Source organism: Scyliorhinus torazame, chromosome 11 (assembly GCF_047496885.1).
Source record: "Scyliorhinus torazame isolate Kashiwa2021f chromosome 11, sScyTor2.1, whole genome shotgun sequence".
Lineage (NCBI taxonomy): Eukaryota > Metazoa > Chordata > Chondrichthyes > Carcharhiniformes > Scyliorhinidae > Scyliorhinus > Scyliorhinus torazame.
Window position 1 is genome coordinate 58,315,295 of NC_092717.1, and position 17,814 is coordinate 58,333,108.

The following is a 17,814-nucleotide window of genomic DNA, read 5'->3' on the forward strand; positions in this document are numbered from 1 at the left end:
GATTTTCACAGTAACTTCATTGCAGTGTTAATGTAAGCCTACTTGTGACAATAATGATTATTATTATTGTTATAATGGCAGATAATATTTGATGCCCTGCTGATGCAAATTATGGCCCATTAGTCTCTGATTCTTCTCTTCCCTTTAATATTAATATCTTAGCCCTTTCAGCTTGAAGGATTATTTATCTGTGGGAGAAAAGGCAGCTAATGTTTCGAGTCTGGATGACTCTTTGTCAAAGCGCTTTGACAAAGAATCGTCCAGACTCGAAATGTTAGCTCCCTTCTCTCTCACGGATGCTGTCAGACCTGCTGAGATTGTCCAGTATTTTCTGAATCTGCTGCCCTTACCTGTTCTGGTCTAATGTGACCCCAGATCAATAGCAATGTGGTTGACTATTAACTGCCCTCTGAAATGGCCTATCAAGCCACTCAGTTCAAGGGCAATTAGGATGGGCTGCAAATGCCAGCGATGCCCACATCCCATGAAAGAACAAAAAAACCAGTCCGCCTCCAGAGATCATGGCCATCAGCAGCTGCCTCCCAGTTGTCAGTGTCAACATTTGCCATCCGCATGTTCATTTATAGAGCAGGTATGGAGAGGCAGGACATCGTTAAGAAGGTATTTGGTTATACAGCCACATAAGCATGGGTAAGCCAGCGCAGATGTTGCTGGCTTAGCTATGAGTGTATGATGATGGAATTAGAATGCCCCAGGACTTCTGAGTTGGTCCCCTACCCCTGCCAAGAGATGGGGAGCATGTCAGAGACGGCAAAGGTGGAAACTGTTTGGCTTTTTCTCTTACTGAACACATGTTGTTCAAGTCTCCCCAAATTAGAGGGCTATGTTGAGGATGCATGCTTTGTAGATTTCCAGCAAGGCGTTCCGTCATTCTGATATTTAAGTAGACAGTCCCTGTATATGACTTGAAGACATATGACAGCAGCAAAGAGAAGAATATCCCAAAGACTGTAAGTCCAGAACAAAATCTTGGTGGACCCCACCCATGATCTCGAAGGGTTTTGATGTTGCCCCGTCATATCTTTGGCAGGAAGCCAATTTTCTCCAGCAGTTTAAGTAGACTGTCTCTGCTCACATGATCGATTGCCTTGCTGAGATCGATGAAGGTAATATGTAGTCTCTTTTATTCACGGCATTTCTCTGGAAGCTGCCAGACTAAGAAGGCCATGTCAACTGTAGATCTTGCCGTTCTGAAACCACACTGGGATTCAGAATAGATACAGTGTTCAGCCAGGATCTGTAGTCTGATATGGGTAAAAACTTTCTCACAATGCTTAGCAGGGGGATACATCTTTGCACCATGCAGATCCTGGCACATTGCCTCCTCCCTCCAGCAGAGACAGAGATGTTCATCCAGATGCTGCAGGAGTGCTGGTTTCCTGTGCTTAAGTTCAGGCAGCATGGCATCAGCACCTTGAGCTTAACCCACAGCAAGCGAGTCAATAGTTTTACTAATTTCCTCCATTGTAGATTTATTATTCACCTCTGCCATGACAGGCAAGCTTCAATGGCGTCAAGAGATTCCCCAGACAACACAAGATAGTGTTCCACCCATCTTTCCAATTGTTTATTGGGATTAATGATAACCTCTCCTGCCTTTGTTTTCAGTGGACCCCTTTTCTTTGCTGATGGCTCCGTTGCTTTTTTGATCCCTTCATGTATGTTCCTGACATTCTCCATGTGAAAGGGCATCTGGATATTATGTCACAGTAACCATTAGCATAATGCCTGGCAGTCTGTTGGACTTTACTTTGAGTGGCTGAGTGCATTAAGAGTTTTCTTGCTTGTATCTCTCTTGTAAGTAATGAGGGGACTGCTTGACTTCAATGATAGGTTCCATGTTAGACTAGAAACATTCCGCATTCTTGTTGCCCATACGTTAAAAGTGCAATATTGTTGAAAGGCAGCTCCCAGAGGCCGCTAAAGACAATGCAGGTGTCAGAGGGAGCGTGGTGGATGCAGGAAAGCACTTCAGGTGGGAGGAACGTTTAAGTGGACAGCAAGCCTCCCGCCACTTCTCCATGTAATCCCTTATGAGGGTGGTAACAGCCAGGATAGACATCCTCATGCCTTGGGATGGAAGGAGCCCCCCACCCACCCCCCCCCCCCCCCCCCCCCCATCTCACGAAGCAAGCCTGGGCAGAGGTGGCAGCTGAAGTCAGCGGGCATGACCTGGTCGGGCGTTCGTGGATCCAGTGCCAGAAAAGGTTCAATAACCTGCGCTCAGGAAGGGAGAGTTCATAGAATCCATACAGTGCAGAAGCAGGGCATTCGATCCATCGAGTCTGCACCAGCCCTTGGAAAAGAGCATCTTATTTAAGCTCTGCCTCCACCCTATCACTATAATCCAGTAACCCACCTAACCTTTTGGACACTAAGGGGCAATTTAGCATGGCCAATCCACCTAAACTGCATTTCTTTGGACTGTGGGAGGAAATTGGAGCACGCGGAGGAAACCCACCCAGGCACAGGGAGAAGGTGCAAACTCCACACCGTCACCCGAGGCCGGAATTGAACCCGATCCCTGGAGCTGGGTTACGGGGAAAGGGTGGAGGTGTGGGCTTAGGTAAGGTGTTCTTTCCAGGTGCTGGTGCAGACTCGATGGGCCAAATGGCCGCCTTCTGCACTGTAAATTCCAGGGCTCTATGACCCGTCCTCCGAGTCTGCAGTGGCTGAGGAGCGCCCAACCAAGTCACTGAGCGCACCCTCTCAGGTGGAACCAGCTCAGGCCCCACCAGCCAAAGGACAACTGCTGGGGGGGGCGGGGGGTCACCTTGATGTAGCATCTGCAAACATAAGCTTAAGACATAATGAGCACAGCACAGCCAAGTGTTTGCACTGGATGCTTATGTTTTCTTTTCATATCACTAGTGTTTAGAGATGATCCGAATGGATGGTTTTGCTTTGTTTCACATTAATGTTATAACAATAAATTGCTACTCGCTGACAAGCCTTGGGTGTCCTACATATTTGATTAGATTTTGCCTCATCAATGTCTGCCTCATTAATATCTGCTGGGAGATGTTAGGGGCATCTGATACCATATTGGGCTTATGGAATGGTTATGTGTGAAATGGTTAAGATGGAGGTGGTGCCCATGGACCAGATGGAAGGCAGACCATGGCCAGCCGGGATGACAAAACATTGAATCAAAGCCTTCCTGTTGCCCCTGCTTCCATTAAGGTTCCTAATTTCAGTCTCTTGGTCCTCGTCATCTGTCTGCCCGGGCTCTGAATGTGAGTCTTCATCGGCTTCCTCATCTGAGGCCTCATCCTCCAGGTCCAGTGGTTTCCTCCTAGAGAGAGCAAAGTTGTGAAGAGCACAGTAGACAATGACAATGAGCGACACTCGCTCTGGAGGATATTGCAGGACTCCCCCAGCGTAGCTCAGGCATCAGAAACTTAACTTCAACAGATCTATTGTCCTCTCCACGCACGACACCCTATGTGGAGTCATGGAAACAATTATATCTCTCCTCTATGTGTCATCAGCCACATTTTCAAGGGACACCCTTGTTACCCAACAACCATTCATCAAGGTGAGCTGGAGTCCCAAACAGCCTTTGTACTTGTGAGTGGCGTAGAATGTAGGCATTGTGGGAGCTGCCCCGGTGCCTGGCACAGACCTGTAGAATCTAGGTCCTGTCATAAACTATCTGAACATTCATGAAGTAAAACCCCTCGTTGACAAAGGTGTCCGGCAATTTCAGCGAAGCATCTGGACCGTTCAACTTGGCTGGCTTGGCTATCCTGAAATTAATGAATGTTCTCACCTGCTTGAACATGACGACGATCACCAACTTGGCACAGCTGTGTGCAGCTGACTGGGAGGCTCCATAAAGATCACCCACTGAACCCTGGAAAGACCAGAGGTGTAAAAGCTTAGTACTACAGTGACCTTGAGAACCAAGGGCATTGGGTGCCAACCCACACAATTGGTAGCTACCTGCAGTCCAATCATCTGGCAAATTAGTTATGAGGGCTTCCCTTGAAAGCTGTAGCCTCCTGCGGCACTGGACCTCTGTAATTTCAAGGTACTTGGATCGCTGTCTGCACCCCAGCAGCTGGGTAGTGGCATTTTCTGCGAGGACATCCTCCTGCCCTCCCTGTGGCCCATGAGCCTGTGCCTGCATCTCTGCTCTAAGGTGGTGGCTGTGGCCACCTAGCCTCAACAGTCAAGAAAGCCTAACAACGTCTCTGCTTCCTACGTAAGCTAAAGAAATTTGTCATGTTTGCATCGCCTCCCTCAAACTTCTACAGATGTGCGATAGAGAGCATCCTATCTGGCTGCATCACAGCCTGATATGGCAACTGCTCGGTCCAAGATCGCAACAAACTGCAGAGTGTGGTGAACTCAGCCCAACGCATCACACAAGCTTGCCACCCCCACATTGATTCTGTATACACCTCCCGCTGCCTCTGGAAGGCAGATAGCATTATCAGAGACACCCCCTCCCACCCAGGCATAGCCTTCCTCCAGACCTTTCCATCAGGCAGAAGGTAGAGAAGTCCGAAGACCCCCACATCCAGACAGAGGAACAACTTCTTCCCCACAGCTACAAGACTCTTCAACGACTCCCCCTCGGACTGATCTGTTTCCTGTAAGAACACTATTCACAAGCCCACACCCTGCTGTTCTTGCTCATGTAATTGCTTTGTTTGGCCCCTTGTTCCGCACTGTAACCAATCACTTTTCGATGGACTATTTGTCAACGTTCTCTGTTGATTATTCTGTTTGTTGACTATGTACGTATCGTACTGTGTACGTTCCCTCGGCCGCAGAAAAATACTTTTCACTGTACTTCGGGATATGTGACAAATCAAATCAATCAATCTCTCTTTGTCCCCTGTCAAAGTTCTCAGAGGAAGTTCTCTTTGTTATGTACAGTGTACCCATCAGCAGAGATGCAAATGGGGCTGAACCATGCATAGAAGGTGCCTGGAGGGTTGCAAAACTCCAGTGTCAGAGGACAGCAATGTCCTGAAAGCTCCAGACTGTATGTTGAACCCTCCAATGAAAGCGGTGAAAACGCTCACAATACTCCATGCCAAACCTTCACCGAATTCCCCAAAACTCCGAACTCTTCAACCTGCTGTGCTCCAGCTCTCCAGATGATGTCCGAGATCCCTATCATCTCCACAAAATTCTGGCCATGAACTCTCTTTTGAGAGAAAGGAATCGTTAATTGTATTCAATTATACACCATGGTGGGCATTAACTGGAGATTCACTTGTACTCGGCCTTTTGGCTAAGATCAGGCATCAGATCAAGCCCCCGATGAGGGTTCTGTGCCTTTTCTTGTCAGCTTGTCTCCCATGTGGATTCTTCTGTCCCGCCCATCGCAGGATCGCCATGGGCGAGACGCGGACAATGGAAAAAGTCCATTGACCTCGGACGGGATTCTCCGGTCGCCAAGCGGGCACAGCTGGAGAATCCCGCCCTATGAATTGGGTTCAATTTGAATTGTTTTTTGGAGCAAGCAATGAGATGGATTAAGGGTTTACCCTGTCCACTCTGCGCATTTGCTTTGTGCCTTTAAGCATGGGATAAAAATTTAATCAACACTTGTTTAACTGCTTGTTGGGTTAGGCAGTGCTTGCTAGTAATCTGTAACTGTGTAGGTAAATGCTTGTGAAACTTTATAAAGATTGATTACAGTTATATTCTTTGCCAGCTTTCTTTCTGGAATATAACAGCTATGTTTCTTTCGCTAACAACAAGAGTGCCACCTCTGAACCAAGAAAGGTTTTTTGCATGAGTGGTTGGAGAATTGAAATTACACTTTATCGTTTGGTCAGGATCCGTATAGGACGAAGTGTGGAAATCTTGGGAAAGTGGGTAGGGTAATGTACAAGTAAGGATATGAAACTGGGGGTAAAATGAAGGGGTCTAAATCAGATCGGAGACTGATTGCTTATGGCACCTTTATCCTTTTGACTTACTTTTTTCCTGTTTTTTTTTGTTTAGCTGAAAGCACCTGGACACAAAGACACCTTGCAGCATTTCAATTATGTTGCTTTGTACAGATTCATACCTCAAGAGAATGACGATCTGGAAATGCAGTAAGTAATGCTCCTGGAAAGCTATTTCATTGTCACTTCCCTGATCTGGTATCTGGCGAAATGTTCTTGTCATTTTCCAGCTACAGGGAAAATAGTTAAAGCACCAGCATGCATCCGGTATAATCTGATCCAATCACCTGTATCGGAGACTTTATGCTATTGATCTATCCCTGTTATCTTTTGTCTGAATTCAACAAGAGAAATTATAACATTTTCATCTGTCGCTTTTGTTATTCAGCAAACTCTTGTCTATTCAGGTGTTGAAGACAGTCTCTTGTGTAAGTTTAAAAAATTATTATAATTGTTCCGAATGTACTGATCCCACATGCGTTATTACCCTTGCTCTTTAAATTGCTAAAACTCTCTATAATCTCGAGTCCATCATGGAGAATGGTGGAATCTGCAGCCCAGCTGAAGACCCAATGTGCCTAATGGCCTCCTACTGCGCTCTAATTTCTGATTCTGTGATGTGTCAAAATAAACGCAACATGTAATGAGAGGTACATAAGTGAAGTTTAATTTGACCTTAAAAAGGAATGGAGGAGGAACAAAGGAACAAGGGAGCGTTTAAATCTTCTCTTTATTTATTGCAATGCCATGTTGCTTTGCTTTTTCTATGTGACACTCAGCAGGATGAGCTGACAGTGAGGTCTGTGTTGTGTTGGTGAGCCAGATGGTGTAATAATGAGGTATTCATTTAACTCAACTCTACATATATAGACACAGCTACACATCAGCGCGAAGCTAAAAGCTTTGGGCCACATTTGATTTTATCGATAGGTATTAATACAGGAAAGACGGGGTGGATTTTACAGCCACAAGTTCCTTTAAGGGAGCTACGTCTCACAGGAGCGCATTTTGGGGAATTGAAGACATGTACCCCATAATTTTCCATTCATGGAGCCTCACCTCGGTACAATCAGCCTCAGAACATCGATGAGCATATAAACCGAGAATGGACAAATTATTATCCCAGAGCCGACTGGGCCCCACCAGGAAAGATTTTTCTCTCCCAGGCGCCGATTGATCTGTTGTGTAATCTCCAGTTCTTTATTTTCATTTCACATGTATCTGTTATTTTCCCTTTCACTCATTAATTTCCGTGGTGCAGGATGTGTTCAGAGGCAATTTTAATTGAATGTATAACCATATAAAATAAAAACTTACAATGCAGGGACTAGAGAGTGGCCAGCCATTCAGATTGACTGGACGCTCTCTATAGTTGAGACTCACTCCTGATTGAAGAAGTCCTTCCTGCAGCCAACTGACGCCCATTCGTGTGTCAACCAGCTGAGGCTCTTTGGATGGCAGTAATGGAGCCCCTGCCACTGAAAAAGTCAGGCCATATGTGTTAATCTTAAACCGCTGTTTGTTTCACGAGAGTGTGATAGAGTTTAGTGTAGTTTTAGTTCAGTTACAAGTTGATTGAGTCCCTCATGTTTTGTGTAGGATCAGACGACATTCCCAGATTACATTACCTAATGAAGGTACATTAGGAGTGAGTATGTTGCTGCATGTGGGTATTGAATGTTAGGCTGGGATTTTACAGGGGGTGATGACCCCATCCACCAGTGGGAAAGTCGACGGGAGTTACTCTCGCCTCGGCTAGTTCTGGGAGCCCCAACTGGCGTTTACTTTCATTCTTCTCGATAGATTTTTCAACCTGAAGCTGCATGGGAAATGTGTATATAGTTTGAGATTTTGAAGTTACTGCATTGACTTCAGCCCCAACATCCACGTGACAAGTGGGGATTTTCACCACTGTACTATCAAGGAATGGCCCAGCTGTATTTTATGTGCATCAGACAATTAACCGACTTGTGTCGTTTCGGGGACAATATCCCACCTCAAAGGGATTTCGGCCAATCAGAGGGTCAGCAGCTCTTCGTATGTAGAAGTGGGAGGGGTGACCACTGCTGCACCTGCACTCAGCTGGGAGAAGCAGCATCATCTTGGGAACCGAGGTGAGTGTGGTCAGGGGTCAAGCAGAGGCGGGGGGGGGAGGTTTACTGAGAGAAGGTGTGGTGGCCAGGCAGACGTAATCCTGAGCCTCACCACACACCACACGCATGCACTGACCTCCCCCCCCTCCGCCCCCCCACCCGCTGGTGGGTTTCCCGCGACGTGGGTTAACTTCATTGGGAATTCTCAGTGACAGGTGGAAACAGAGAATCTTGCCACCAGTGAGCTACACACCACCACCCGCCACTGAGAAAATAGTGACTTGGAGGCCGGAGATTCACTCACTCCATCTGAAGAAGAGTCGGGCAGCTGTGCAAATGTCCTCACCAGCATTTATCACTCAATTGATTGACTCTTCATTGACTGACCTAAAGGAATTGGACAACAAGATTTCAAGTTTTAAGACTTTTATTGTAACAACTAAACTAAGGGTAACACCAACTAAACATTACTGAGTAAATAATTAAACTAAAGAAAAGACAACACTTATTAATGTAACCAGTGGCCCCGTGCCACATTGCAGCATGAACTCCACATCATTACAGTTTTTATAGAAAATATCCCAAAGCCTCTCCCACAGTTTTACATCTCCCCATTTTGCCAATTTGTAACATCGAGTGGCCATCAAAAAGCGCTTCCCTCAGTTTTGGGAGATTTCCCGAACCAATTACCGGCCCACTCCATCGATTTCTCCTCCAGGTCTCCCAGGGCAAATCTTCGAGAGCCTTTAAATTGACATGAGACGCATCTCTTCGACCAGAGAACATCTGCCCTCTGGCATTACGCATGGTAGTTCGCAGAGGACCCACAACCTTCTTTGCTGACTCCACCAGCTAGAGCTTTTGTCTCTGAGACCTCGTTGTCCAAAAGCTAAGACTGCTAGTGTGTCCGTAGTTTGCCCAGCTGATTTTGCATTTGTTTTTGGGTGTGAACATTGTGCACCTTGCTCCTGGTATGTCTCAATTTGGGCTGTCCCCAATCCCATGATAACCAAGCCACAGAGGAAGGTTGTTCGGTAAAATTTACACAACACAATTCGCTACTCCATTTTACCTTGAATTTTAAAAAGGCAGTCTAAATATTAGCAGGGGAGTCAAACTATAGGGGGTAGACAGGAAAGCCGCAGTCAGATCAGCTATCATCTAATCAGGAGCCGGCTCAAGATGCTGAATGGTCTACTCCTAATTCGTATGCGTGTGTGAGTAAAGGTAGAATCATAAATCATAGAACTTGCAGTGCAGAAGGAGGCCATTTGACCCATAGAGTCTGCACCGGCTCTTGGAAAGAGCACCCTACTTAAGCCCACACTTCCACCCTTTCCCCGTAACCCAGCAACCCTACCTAACCTAAGGGCAATTTTTGCATGGCTAATCCACCTAACCTGCACATGTTTGGACTGTGGGAGGAAACCGGAGCACCCAGAGGAAATCCACGCAGACACGGGGAGAAAGTGCGATCTCCGCACAGACAGTGACTCAAACCGAGAATCGAACCTGGGACCCTGGAGCTGTGAAGCAACTGTGCTACCGTGCCGCCCGACTGTGCTCCATGCCGCCCACTGTGCCACCGTAAATTTGAGGTGTATATAATTGAAAGCCTTGAGCGGTTGAATGGTATACTCCTGTTCCTAACATTCCATGCAAGCTCCCAAATAGTGGTGGACCCAGTCTTGCTGGAACGAACAATGCCAATCCAATCAGAATTCGTTGCATAGAGTTTTGCGTTAGAAACATCTATCAACAACTTGGAGGTCAGTTGTGTGAGCGCATTGTCCATTAGCTTGAGTTCCTAATATATACTCCGCCATATAAACTGAGAGCGCAGTTTCATAAAACCACCCTGGGTTTTTATCCAATACAAGCACATTATTACCAGTACACAACACTAGCAAGACTGCATCTAACGAGCTGCACGGGAATATCTGTTAGCACCTGCAGTTCGCCAGTTTGATCAAAATGAGGCTTGTCTCCTTCACAGAGTATAAATGAGGCTGGCTGAATCCTTTTTCATTTCATCTTCCCTCTTTCCAAAGTATCAGCGCTCTAATTTTGCCTGTCAAGACTAGCCTTGGCACTATTCCAAACTAGTACAGCTCATGTTCCAGAGATGGTGCTTTGAGGAGGCTGCAAGGTTTCACTTTAAGAAGTATTGTCATCAAATCCAACTCGATGATGTAACTGGCTTGTTCTCCCAAGTGTGATTTATAATAGAAACTTTAAGTGTCTGTGAAAGTTCCATTGCTCAGTAGAAAGCAATACTGAACAAACAGACACTGTATATGACACCACTGTTTGCTTCACTAGTTTGGTTGAGGATGGGCACTTGGAAAGCACTAATCACTTCAGTGCTTCCATATACTTGAGATGCTGAACATAACCAGCTCCCAAGGCCGATTTTTCAAATCGATGTACAACCAGAAAGAACCTCACCCACTGGCTGCAACTAAAGAAAGAAATAACTTGTGCTTACATATTTGTAACTTGGGCATGTTCTCACTGAAGAAGAGATGATTGAGCAGTGATGTGATTGCTGTTATTATTATTCTAAAGGATGAGAGTGTAGACAGCGATGAGCTGTTTTACCTTGTCCAGTACTGTGGAACCAGATAGTTCAGGCCATGCTTCAAGGAGTGGGAAAAGTGGGTGGTAAATTCAAAATTAACCAATGGGAAAAAGTACATCAGTGGCCCATCAATTGAATATGCTCCCGGGAGACAGTGGAAGGAGTTAGACACTTTTGGATGCAAATTCAATAGATTTAATTCAGAAAATAACATTTTGGGAAGCTAAGATTTTTATAGATTTCAAATTTCAGCAGCTGCTGGTCATCCCTCTGCTCCAGTGGGTTCAGGAGAAGATGGAGTGGGTGACTATCAGACAGAACAGGAGGCAGCGCAATAATTGCCTGGAAGTGTGGCATTCACAAAGCTGTACTTATGTCGATGGTACCCTTGGAGTGGTATCGTCAGAAAAAAAACCATGGAACTGTGAGAGACTTGGCTGCACAAGGAAAGGCACAAGAAAGTACAGAAATGCAGGAGATTTGATAATTAGGAAAATAGAGGGTGCATCTGCTGGTTGCATCCATCCTTAACCAAGGGGCACTGTAGCTAATTATCGTAACTAAGCTAAGTCAATTCAACTCTAGGGGTGGCACAGTGGTTAGCACTGCTGCCTCACAACTCCAGGGACCCGGGTTCAATTCTGGCCTCTGGTGACTGTGTGGAGTTTGCACTTTCTCTCCGTGTCTACATGCGTTTCCTCCAGGTGCTCCGGTTTCCTCCCACAGTCCAGAAGATGTGCAGGTTAGGTGGATTGGCCGTTCTAAATTGCCCTTAAGTGTCCAAAAGGTTAGGTGGGGTTACTGGGTTACGGGGTTGGGGTGGAGACGGGGGCTTAAGTAGGGTACTCTTTCCAAGGGCTGGTCCAGACTTGATGGGCCAAATGGTCGCTTCTTGCAATGTAGGGGTTCTATGATTCTAACTTCTATCCAAAATTAAACCTTTCTCTGTCTCTTCTATTTGACCAATTTCACACAACAGTCTATTTACTCAGAGAGTCATATGAATCAGCCAATATTCTCTGAAATGCAAAATATATTTCTTGCAGTTCACATTTTGTCTGCGCAAAATTTCATTTATAAAGTATCTTCTCAAATTAGTCCCAGAGTAGTTTAGAACCAAGGAATCACTTTTGAAGTACTGTGACGGGTATTTTGTAGACAAGCCCCGCAGCCCATTGGTGCACAGAAAGATTCCATAAACAGCAGTTGAATAAATGACCCAGTCATTTACTTTTGTTCAAGGGGAAACTATTCGCTCGGAGAACGGGAGAACCCTGTGCTCTTCTTTGACATCACTCTTTGAGTCGCCAAGTATATAATTTGAAACATACTTCTGAAAATGAAATACATCCTCTGATGTGTCAGCCTCGAGTTGTGCTGCTGTGAGGAATAGTATTCTATACATTAACAGGATTCTTTCATCTCTATCATTTGAGGAAGTTTTAATGTTCAGTTCATTTAAAGGCTAACATTATCTCTTTGCTTAAAATCACAGGGCTGGAGACCGAATTTTTCTGCTGGATGATTCTAATGAAGAATGGTGGAAGGTAAGGCTTCTTAATCTTGGAGGTTGTAATCAGAACTAATTCTACTAAAGTAATAAACATCGATCTCCCACTATAATCATCGTAGAAGGCCAGAGGACGTCCAAGAAAATGGCATACACTGCTGAGGATGAGGAAATTGTCTTGCCTCTTTGATTCTCATCCCCCACCCCCACACACCAACCCCCATGATAATCTCTACATGATCATTACCCAGAAAATCTAAAGCTAATAATGCGTTAAAATATTGAAAGGTTACTAACTGGGCAAGATTGGAGCTTTGGGAGATTAGGTATATAAGTGTATAATTGATGAAGGAAGGGCTGTGGGTGTTATCTACAAGGACTTCAGTAAGGATCCTCATGGCAGCCTGGTACAAAAGGTGAAGTCACACCTTATCTGAGGTGAGCTGGCAAAATGAATATACAACTGGCTTGGTCGTAGAAGACAGAAGGTAGTGATGGAAAGGTGCTTTTCTGAATGGAAGGCTGTGACTAGTGGTGTTCTGCAGGAACCAGTGCTGGGACCTTTGTTGTTCGTAGTATATATAAATGATTTGGAGGAAAATGTAGCTGGTCTGATTAGTAAGTTTGCGGATGACACAAAGATTGGTGGAGTTGTGGATAGTGAAGAGGATTATCAGAGGATACATCAGGTTATAGATCGGTTGGAGACTTGGGCAGAGAAATGGCAGATGGAGATTAATCCGAACAAATGTGAGGTAATGCATTTTGGCAGGTCGAATATAGGTGCGAATTATACAGTAAATGACAGAACCCTAGGAGTATTGACAGGCAGAGAGATCTGGCCGTACAGGTCCACAGTTCACTGAAAGCAACGCAGGTGGAGAAGGTAGTCAAGAAGGCATACGGCATGCTTGCCTTCATCCGTCGGGGCATTCAGTATAAAAAGTGGCAAGTCATACTGCAGCTGCACAGAATCTTAGGCACAATTGGAATATTGTGCACAATTCTGGTCGCCACACTACCAGAAGGATGTGGACGCTTTAGAAAAGGTGCAGAATAGGTTGACCAGGATGATGCCTAATCTGGGGGGTATTAGCTAGGAGGAAAGGTTGGATAAACTCAAATTGTTCTCACTGGAATGACGGAGGTTGAGGGGCGACCTGATAGAGGTTTGCAAAATTATGAGTGGCCTGGACAGAGTGAATAATCAGATACTTTTTCCCAGGGTGGAAAAATCAATTACATGGGGACATAGGTTTAAGGTGCAAGGGGGAAACTTTAGAGCAGATGTGCAAGGCAAGTTTTATTTATTTTTTTACACCGAGGGTATTGAGTGCCTGGAACCTGCTGCTGGGGGAGGTGGTGGAAGCAGATACGATAGGGATATTTAAGAGGCACCTTGACGAATATATGAATAGGATGGAAATAGAGGGATATGGACCTTGGAAGTGCAGAACGTGTAGTTCAGACAGGCATTATGATCGACGCAGGCCTAGAGGTCTGAAGAGCTATTTCCTGTGCTGTTTTGTACTTTGTGTATCTGAATACTAATAAACATGTCTGAACACGGTTGTGTAATGTCATAAATCTCTGGCCAAATGTCAGGGGGAAGACTTCCTTGTGTTACGTGCAACTAAGTCTTGAGCACATTCTGTATTTTTGCATTTATACTTTTGCTGCGCACATCATGCAAAGATTGCTCACTATATCTGTCAGAAGTTAGCAAAGGGAAAATGTCTGGAAACTTTAAGGACAATTACATGTTTCCAGTGGAGAATATGCACCAACAGAGCATGCAGGGCAAAGGTGGGGTTATAACACCACAGCTGATGGTCTCTGACGCCTGTTACCCATGCTTGCTGCTGAAGATCATCTTTGAGATATATCGAAATCACATCAATCCAAAATGGTTTCTGGGACAGTTAGTTTTTAAGATTGTAATAGCACCCTCTTGTGGCAATTTGTGTTTGTATGTGTATATATAGTCAAACTAAAATAAACTACTTTTCAGTTGGGTACTTTGAGCTCGATGTGATGCACACCTTATCTTTTCTGTCCTGCAAATATATCACAGTCTGGCGATAAGGATAGGATTTTGGAAACTCTAGCTGAACAAATTTGGTTGGAGAAGCTTCCAGCAAACCAGTAGAGGAAGTGAGAGATTTATTTTTACTGAAAAATACTTCAACAAATCTGGTCTTGATGAAAAGACTGTTTGTATATGTTGGGGGGCTGAACTTTATTGGCTGAGTGGGAGAGTACCACCATGACCGAGAATCTTTCGCTGTGTATGTGGAACAGCTTGAGATGCCAATAGTATCGCCAAGGTCCCTGATAATCCAGCAGTGAGAGAAAGGACACTGGCCAGAGTGTATGAAACACACAGGAATTTGCTCACCCCTGCTAAACCACTGCCAGCGTAAGGAGCACTAGAGTCCCAAGCCATTGGAGACTGCAGAAAGATATCCGTTTGGAACCAGGAATAAGTTGCCCAGTGAGGATTTTGGAGACTTTATTATGGCTTTGAAAAAGCATTCCCTTCATTGTAATTTTGGAGAATTACAAGAGAGAATATTGCGTGACATATGTTTATGCCATTTCAAAAGTGAATGCATTTGCAGTAGCTTGATGACATTGCCAAAGTTAATTCTCGATGTAACGTGCCAAACAGCATTGTCCATGGGCGTGGCGGAACATGACACGAGAGAAGTCTGCTAAGTAAGTAAGCTGCAGCTGAGGAAGCTGAAGGCCCCACAATGGCGGTTAGTAGAAGCAGGGGTATGACAAGATTCTGGTGCTTCGACCAACATTGGGCATAGAATTGTCCATTTCTGAAGATAGAGTATTCCTGCTGCAAGAAGAAGGGTCATCTTGCCAAGGCATGTCAAAAGAATGTAAACGGAGAAAACGGAGACTGCAGGAAATGGCAGTCACTGCGTACAGTTGTCAAACCGCACCAGGTTAGACTTGATTGAGACCTATACAATCTGAAGCACAAGGTGGTATAGTGGAAACATATAGTATGATAGTCCAAGTAGTGTTGGATGGAGCTCCGGTAAACATGGAGGTTGACCCAGGTGAACAGCCAGAGCGATTCCTGAATTGCTATACCGTCAAAATTTGACCCAGCATCAACTGGAAAGATCACACATAGAATGACAAAGTTAAAGAGAAGAGAAAATGCCCATAATGCTTCTAGTTACAAACCAGGAACAATATGAAAAGTTGCCCATCATTGTAATGAAAGGTGATGTACCATCCTTGTTGGAAAGGAACGAGTTAATGCTACTGATGTTAAAATGGAACAAGCTTTTATGCAGAGAAGCAAAATTCACAGCGCAGGTGACATGGTTGCCAATTACTCGTAAGTATTTGATGAGACTGACAAACCGATTCAAGAATATAAGCCAACAAATGGGTCAGGTTAAGACCAGTTTATTACAGGTCTCTGCTACCTCAGTACCCTATGCTATGAACGAGAAAGTAGAGCAAGAACTGAAAAGACCTGAGACTGAGTACATCATCTTTTTCGACAGCACGGTAGCCCAAGTGGATAGCACTGTGGCTTCACAGCGCCAGGGTCCCAGGTTCGATTCCCCGCTGGGCCACTGTCTGTGCGGAGTCTGCACGTTCTCCCCGTGTCTGCGTGGGTTTCCTCCGGGTGCTCCGGTTTCCTCCCACAGTCCAAAGACGTGCAGGTTAGATGGATTGGCCATGATAAATTGCCCTTAGTGACCAAAAAGGTTAGGAGGGGTTATTGGGTTACGGGGATAGGGTGGAAGTGAGGGCTTAAGTGGGTCGGTGCAGACTCAATGGGCACTGTATGTTTTATGTTCTAAAGTTGAACAAAGTTCTTTTTTATTCATTTACGGGATGTGGACTACTCCCATAGTGGCGAAGTCAGATTGTAGTGCAAGAACATGTGGGGATTATAAGGTAACCATAAATCAGGTACAGGAATGTGACCCACCTGATATTTTGCCCAACGTGGAAGATCTATTCACAAGTGTTGTCAGGAGGCCAGATTTTTACCAAGTTAGATCTGACAAACACCTATGTGCAACTGGAGATCAATGATGAGTTTAAGTCATATTTGACTATTAATACAAATGTGTTGTTTTTTTTCCAGTTCCACAAGTTGTTATTTAATGATTCTTCAGCACCTGGAATTTTTCAAGGGGCAATGAACCAGATTGTACAAGGGATTAATTCAGGGAGTAGTGTGCTATTTGGATGACACACTATGTCCAGCTCCAAACCAGCAGACCCATAATGACAGGCTGAATAAGGTGCTTCAATGTTTGGCAAAGCAGAAGAGTTCAAGTGAAGGCGCAAACATCTGAAATTCTTTAAAACTAGAGGACAGACAAATGTGGGTTACAATCTATCTGGAGTAAAGTTCAAGGAATAAGAAATGCACTTCCTGCTCAGATCTTTTTTGGGCCAAATTAATTACTATGGTAAATTCACACCCAATTTGGCAACCTTATTGCATCCATCAAATCAATTCTTGAGAAGTGTGACGAGGCATTTCAGTTCTGAAAAAGTAAATTGATAGATGGAACAATGCTTGTGCTGTCATCTCTCGTGTAGTGGATAATGGTGAGGAGAGAGACCAATTGCAATATGCTCACGTACCCTCCGTATCAGTGAGTGGAAATATGCACAGATAGAATGTGTCTTTAAATTTGGAGTAAGGAGATTTCATAAACACTTTTTTTGTCATTGTTTCATGATCGAGATTTTGCAGATTTGAAGAGCAACTTCATTGTGATAAATATCCATTTGAATTGGGTTGAAGGGTTTTCAGTGAATCGAACTACAACTAGCAAAGCTCCAGATATTTTGCGTAATTTGTTTGTTGCTTATCAGTTGCCAGAGGAAATTGTTACTTCAACATACTTTGGGCGTGATTCTCCATCGGCCGATGCGGAAACCGGTGATAGGGTGGAGAATCAGTTCCGACGCCGAAATAGCAGCGGGCGCCAATTTGAAGCCAAATCGCAATTCCCCGTTGCCTCGACAGCAGGGTCAATGCTTTCCGGAATGCAAGTGCAGTATTCACTGTTCACATATCATTAGCGGGCCTGACCCGGTATTGTCCGAATGGCCTCTTTCTGCACTGTAAATTCTATGAAATTTCAGTTGCATCAGGTTGTCCTCCTCGGGTGGGGCCACATGCAAGATGCTGAGCTCGGGTTGTGCTCATCATCTGTCCACTACATAATAACTGATGGTTTTAGGTCATAATGGTTAGACACCCAGTGCAACTAATTCATCACGGGCACGGTAGCACAGTGGTTAGCACGTTCTCCCTGTGTCTGCGAGGGTTTCTTCTGGGTGCTCCGCTTTCCTCCCACAGTCCAAAGATGTGCAGGTTCGGTGGATTTCTCTTCAAATTTTAAAAATCTTCCCAACTCCTTCCCCCCCCCCCCCCCTCACAATGAAAGCAAATAATTCATCACCCATCACAGGGGGGGGGGATGTAAGAAAATAGAGGATTTGAACTCCATTTTTGTTGACTATCAGATCAGTTGTGCCAGAACTGTGTAGGCTGCAAACTAAAAATTGTGCACAACCATTTCAAATGTGAGCTTCCTGCCTCCCGAAGCCTGGGGCTGTTTAGCACAGGGCTAAATCGCTGGCTTTGAAAGCAGACCAAGGCAGGCCAGCAGCACGGTTCAATTCCCGTAACAG

The 17,814-nt window shown here is 44.9% G+C and overlaps 1 protein-coding gene across 2 annotated transcripts in view; it reads left to right on the forward strand.

The window, feature by feature from the left end:
• stac (SH3 and cysteine rich domain) overlaps window positions 1–17,814 on the forward strand; it is a 231,442-nt gene that overhangs the window by 170,781 nt on the left and 42,847 nt on the right. For both annotated transcript variants that reach the window (XM_072467316.1, XM_072467315.1), the window contains 2 exons: window positions 5,989–6,083; window positions 12,103–12,154. In XM_072467316.1, the coding sequence (XP_072323417.1) occupies window positions 5,989–6,083; window positions 12,103–12,154 (147 nt within the window). The remainder of the gene's footprint in view (window positions 1–5,988; window positions 6,084–12,102; window positions 12,155–17,814) is intronic.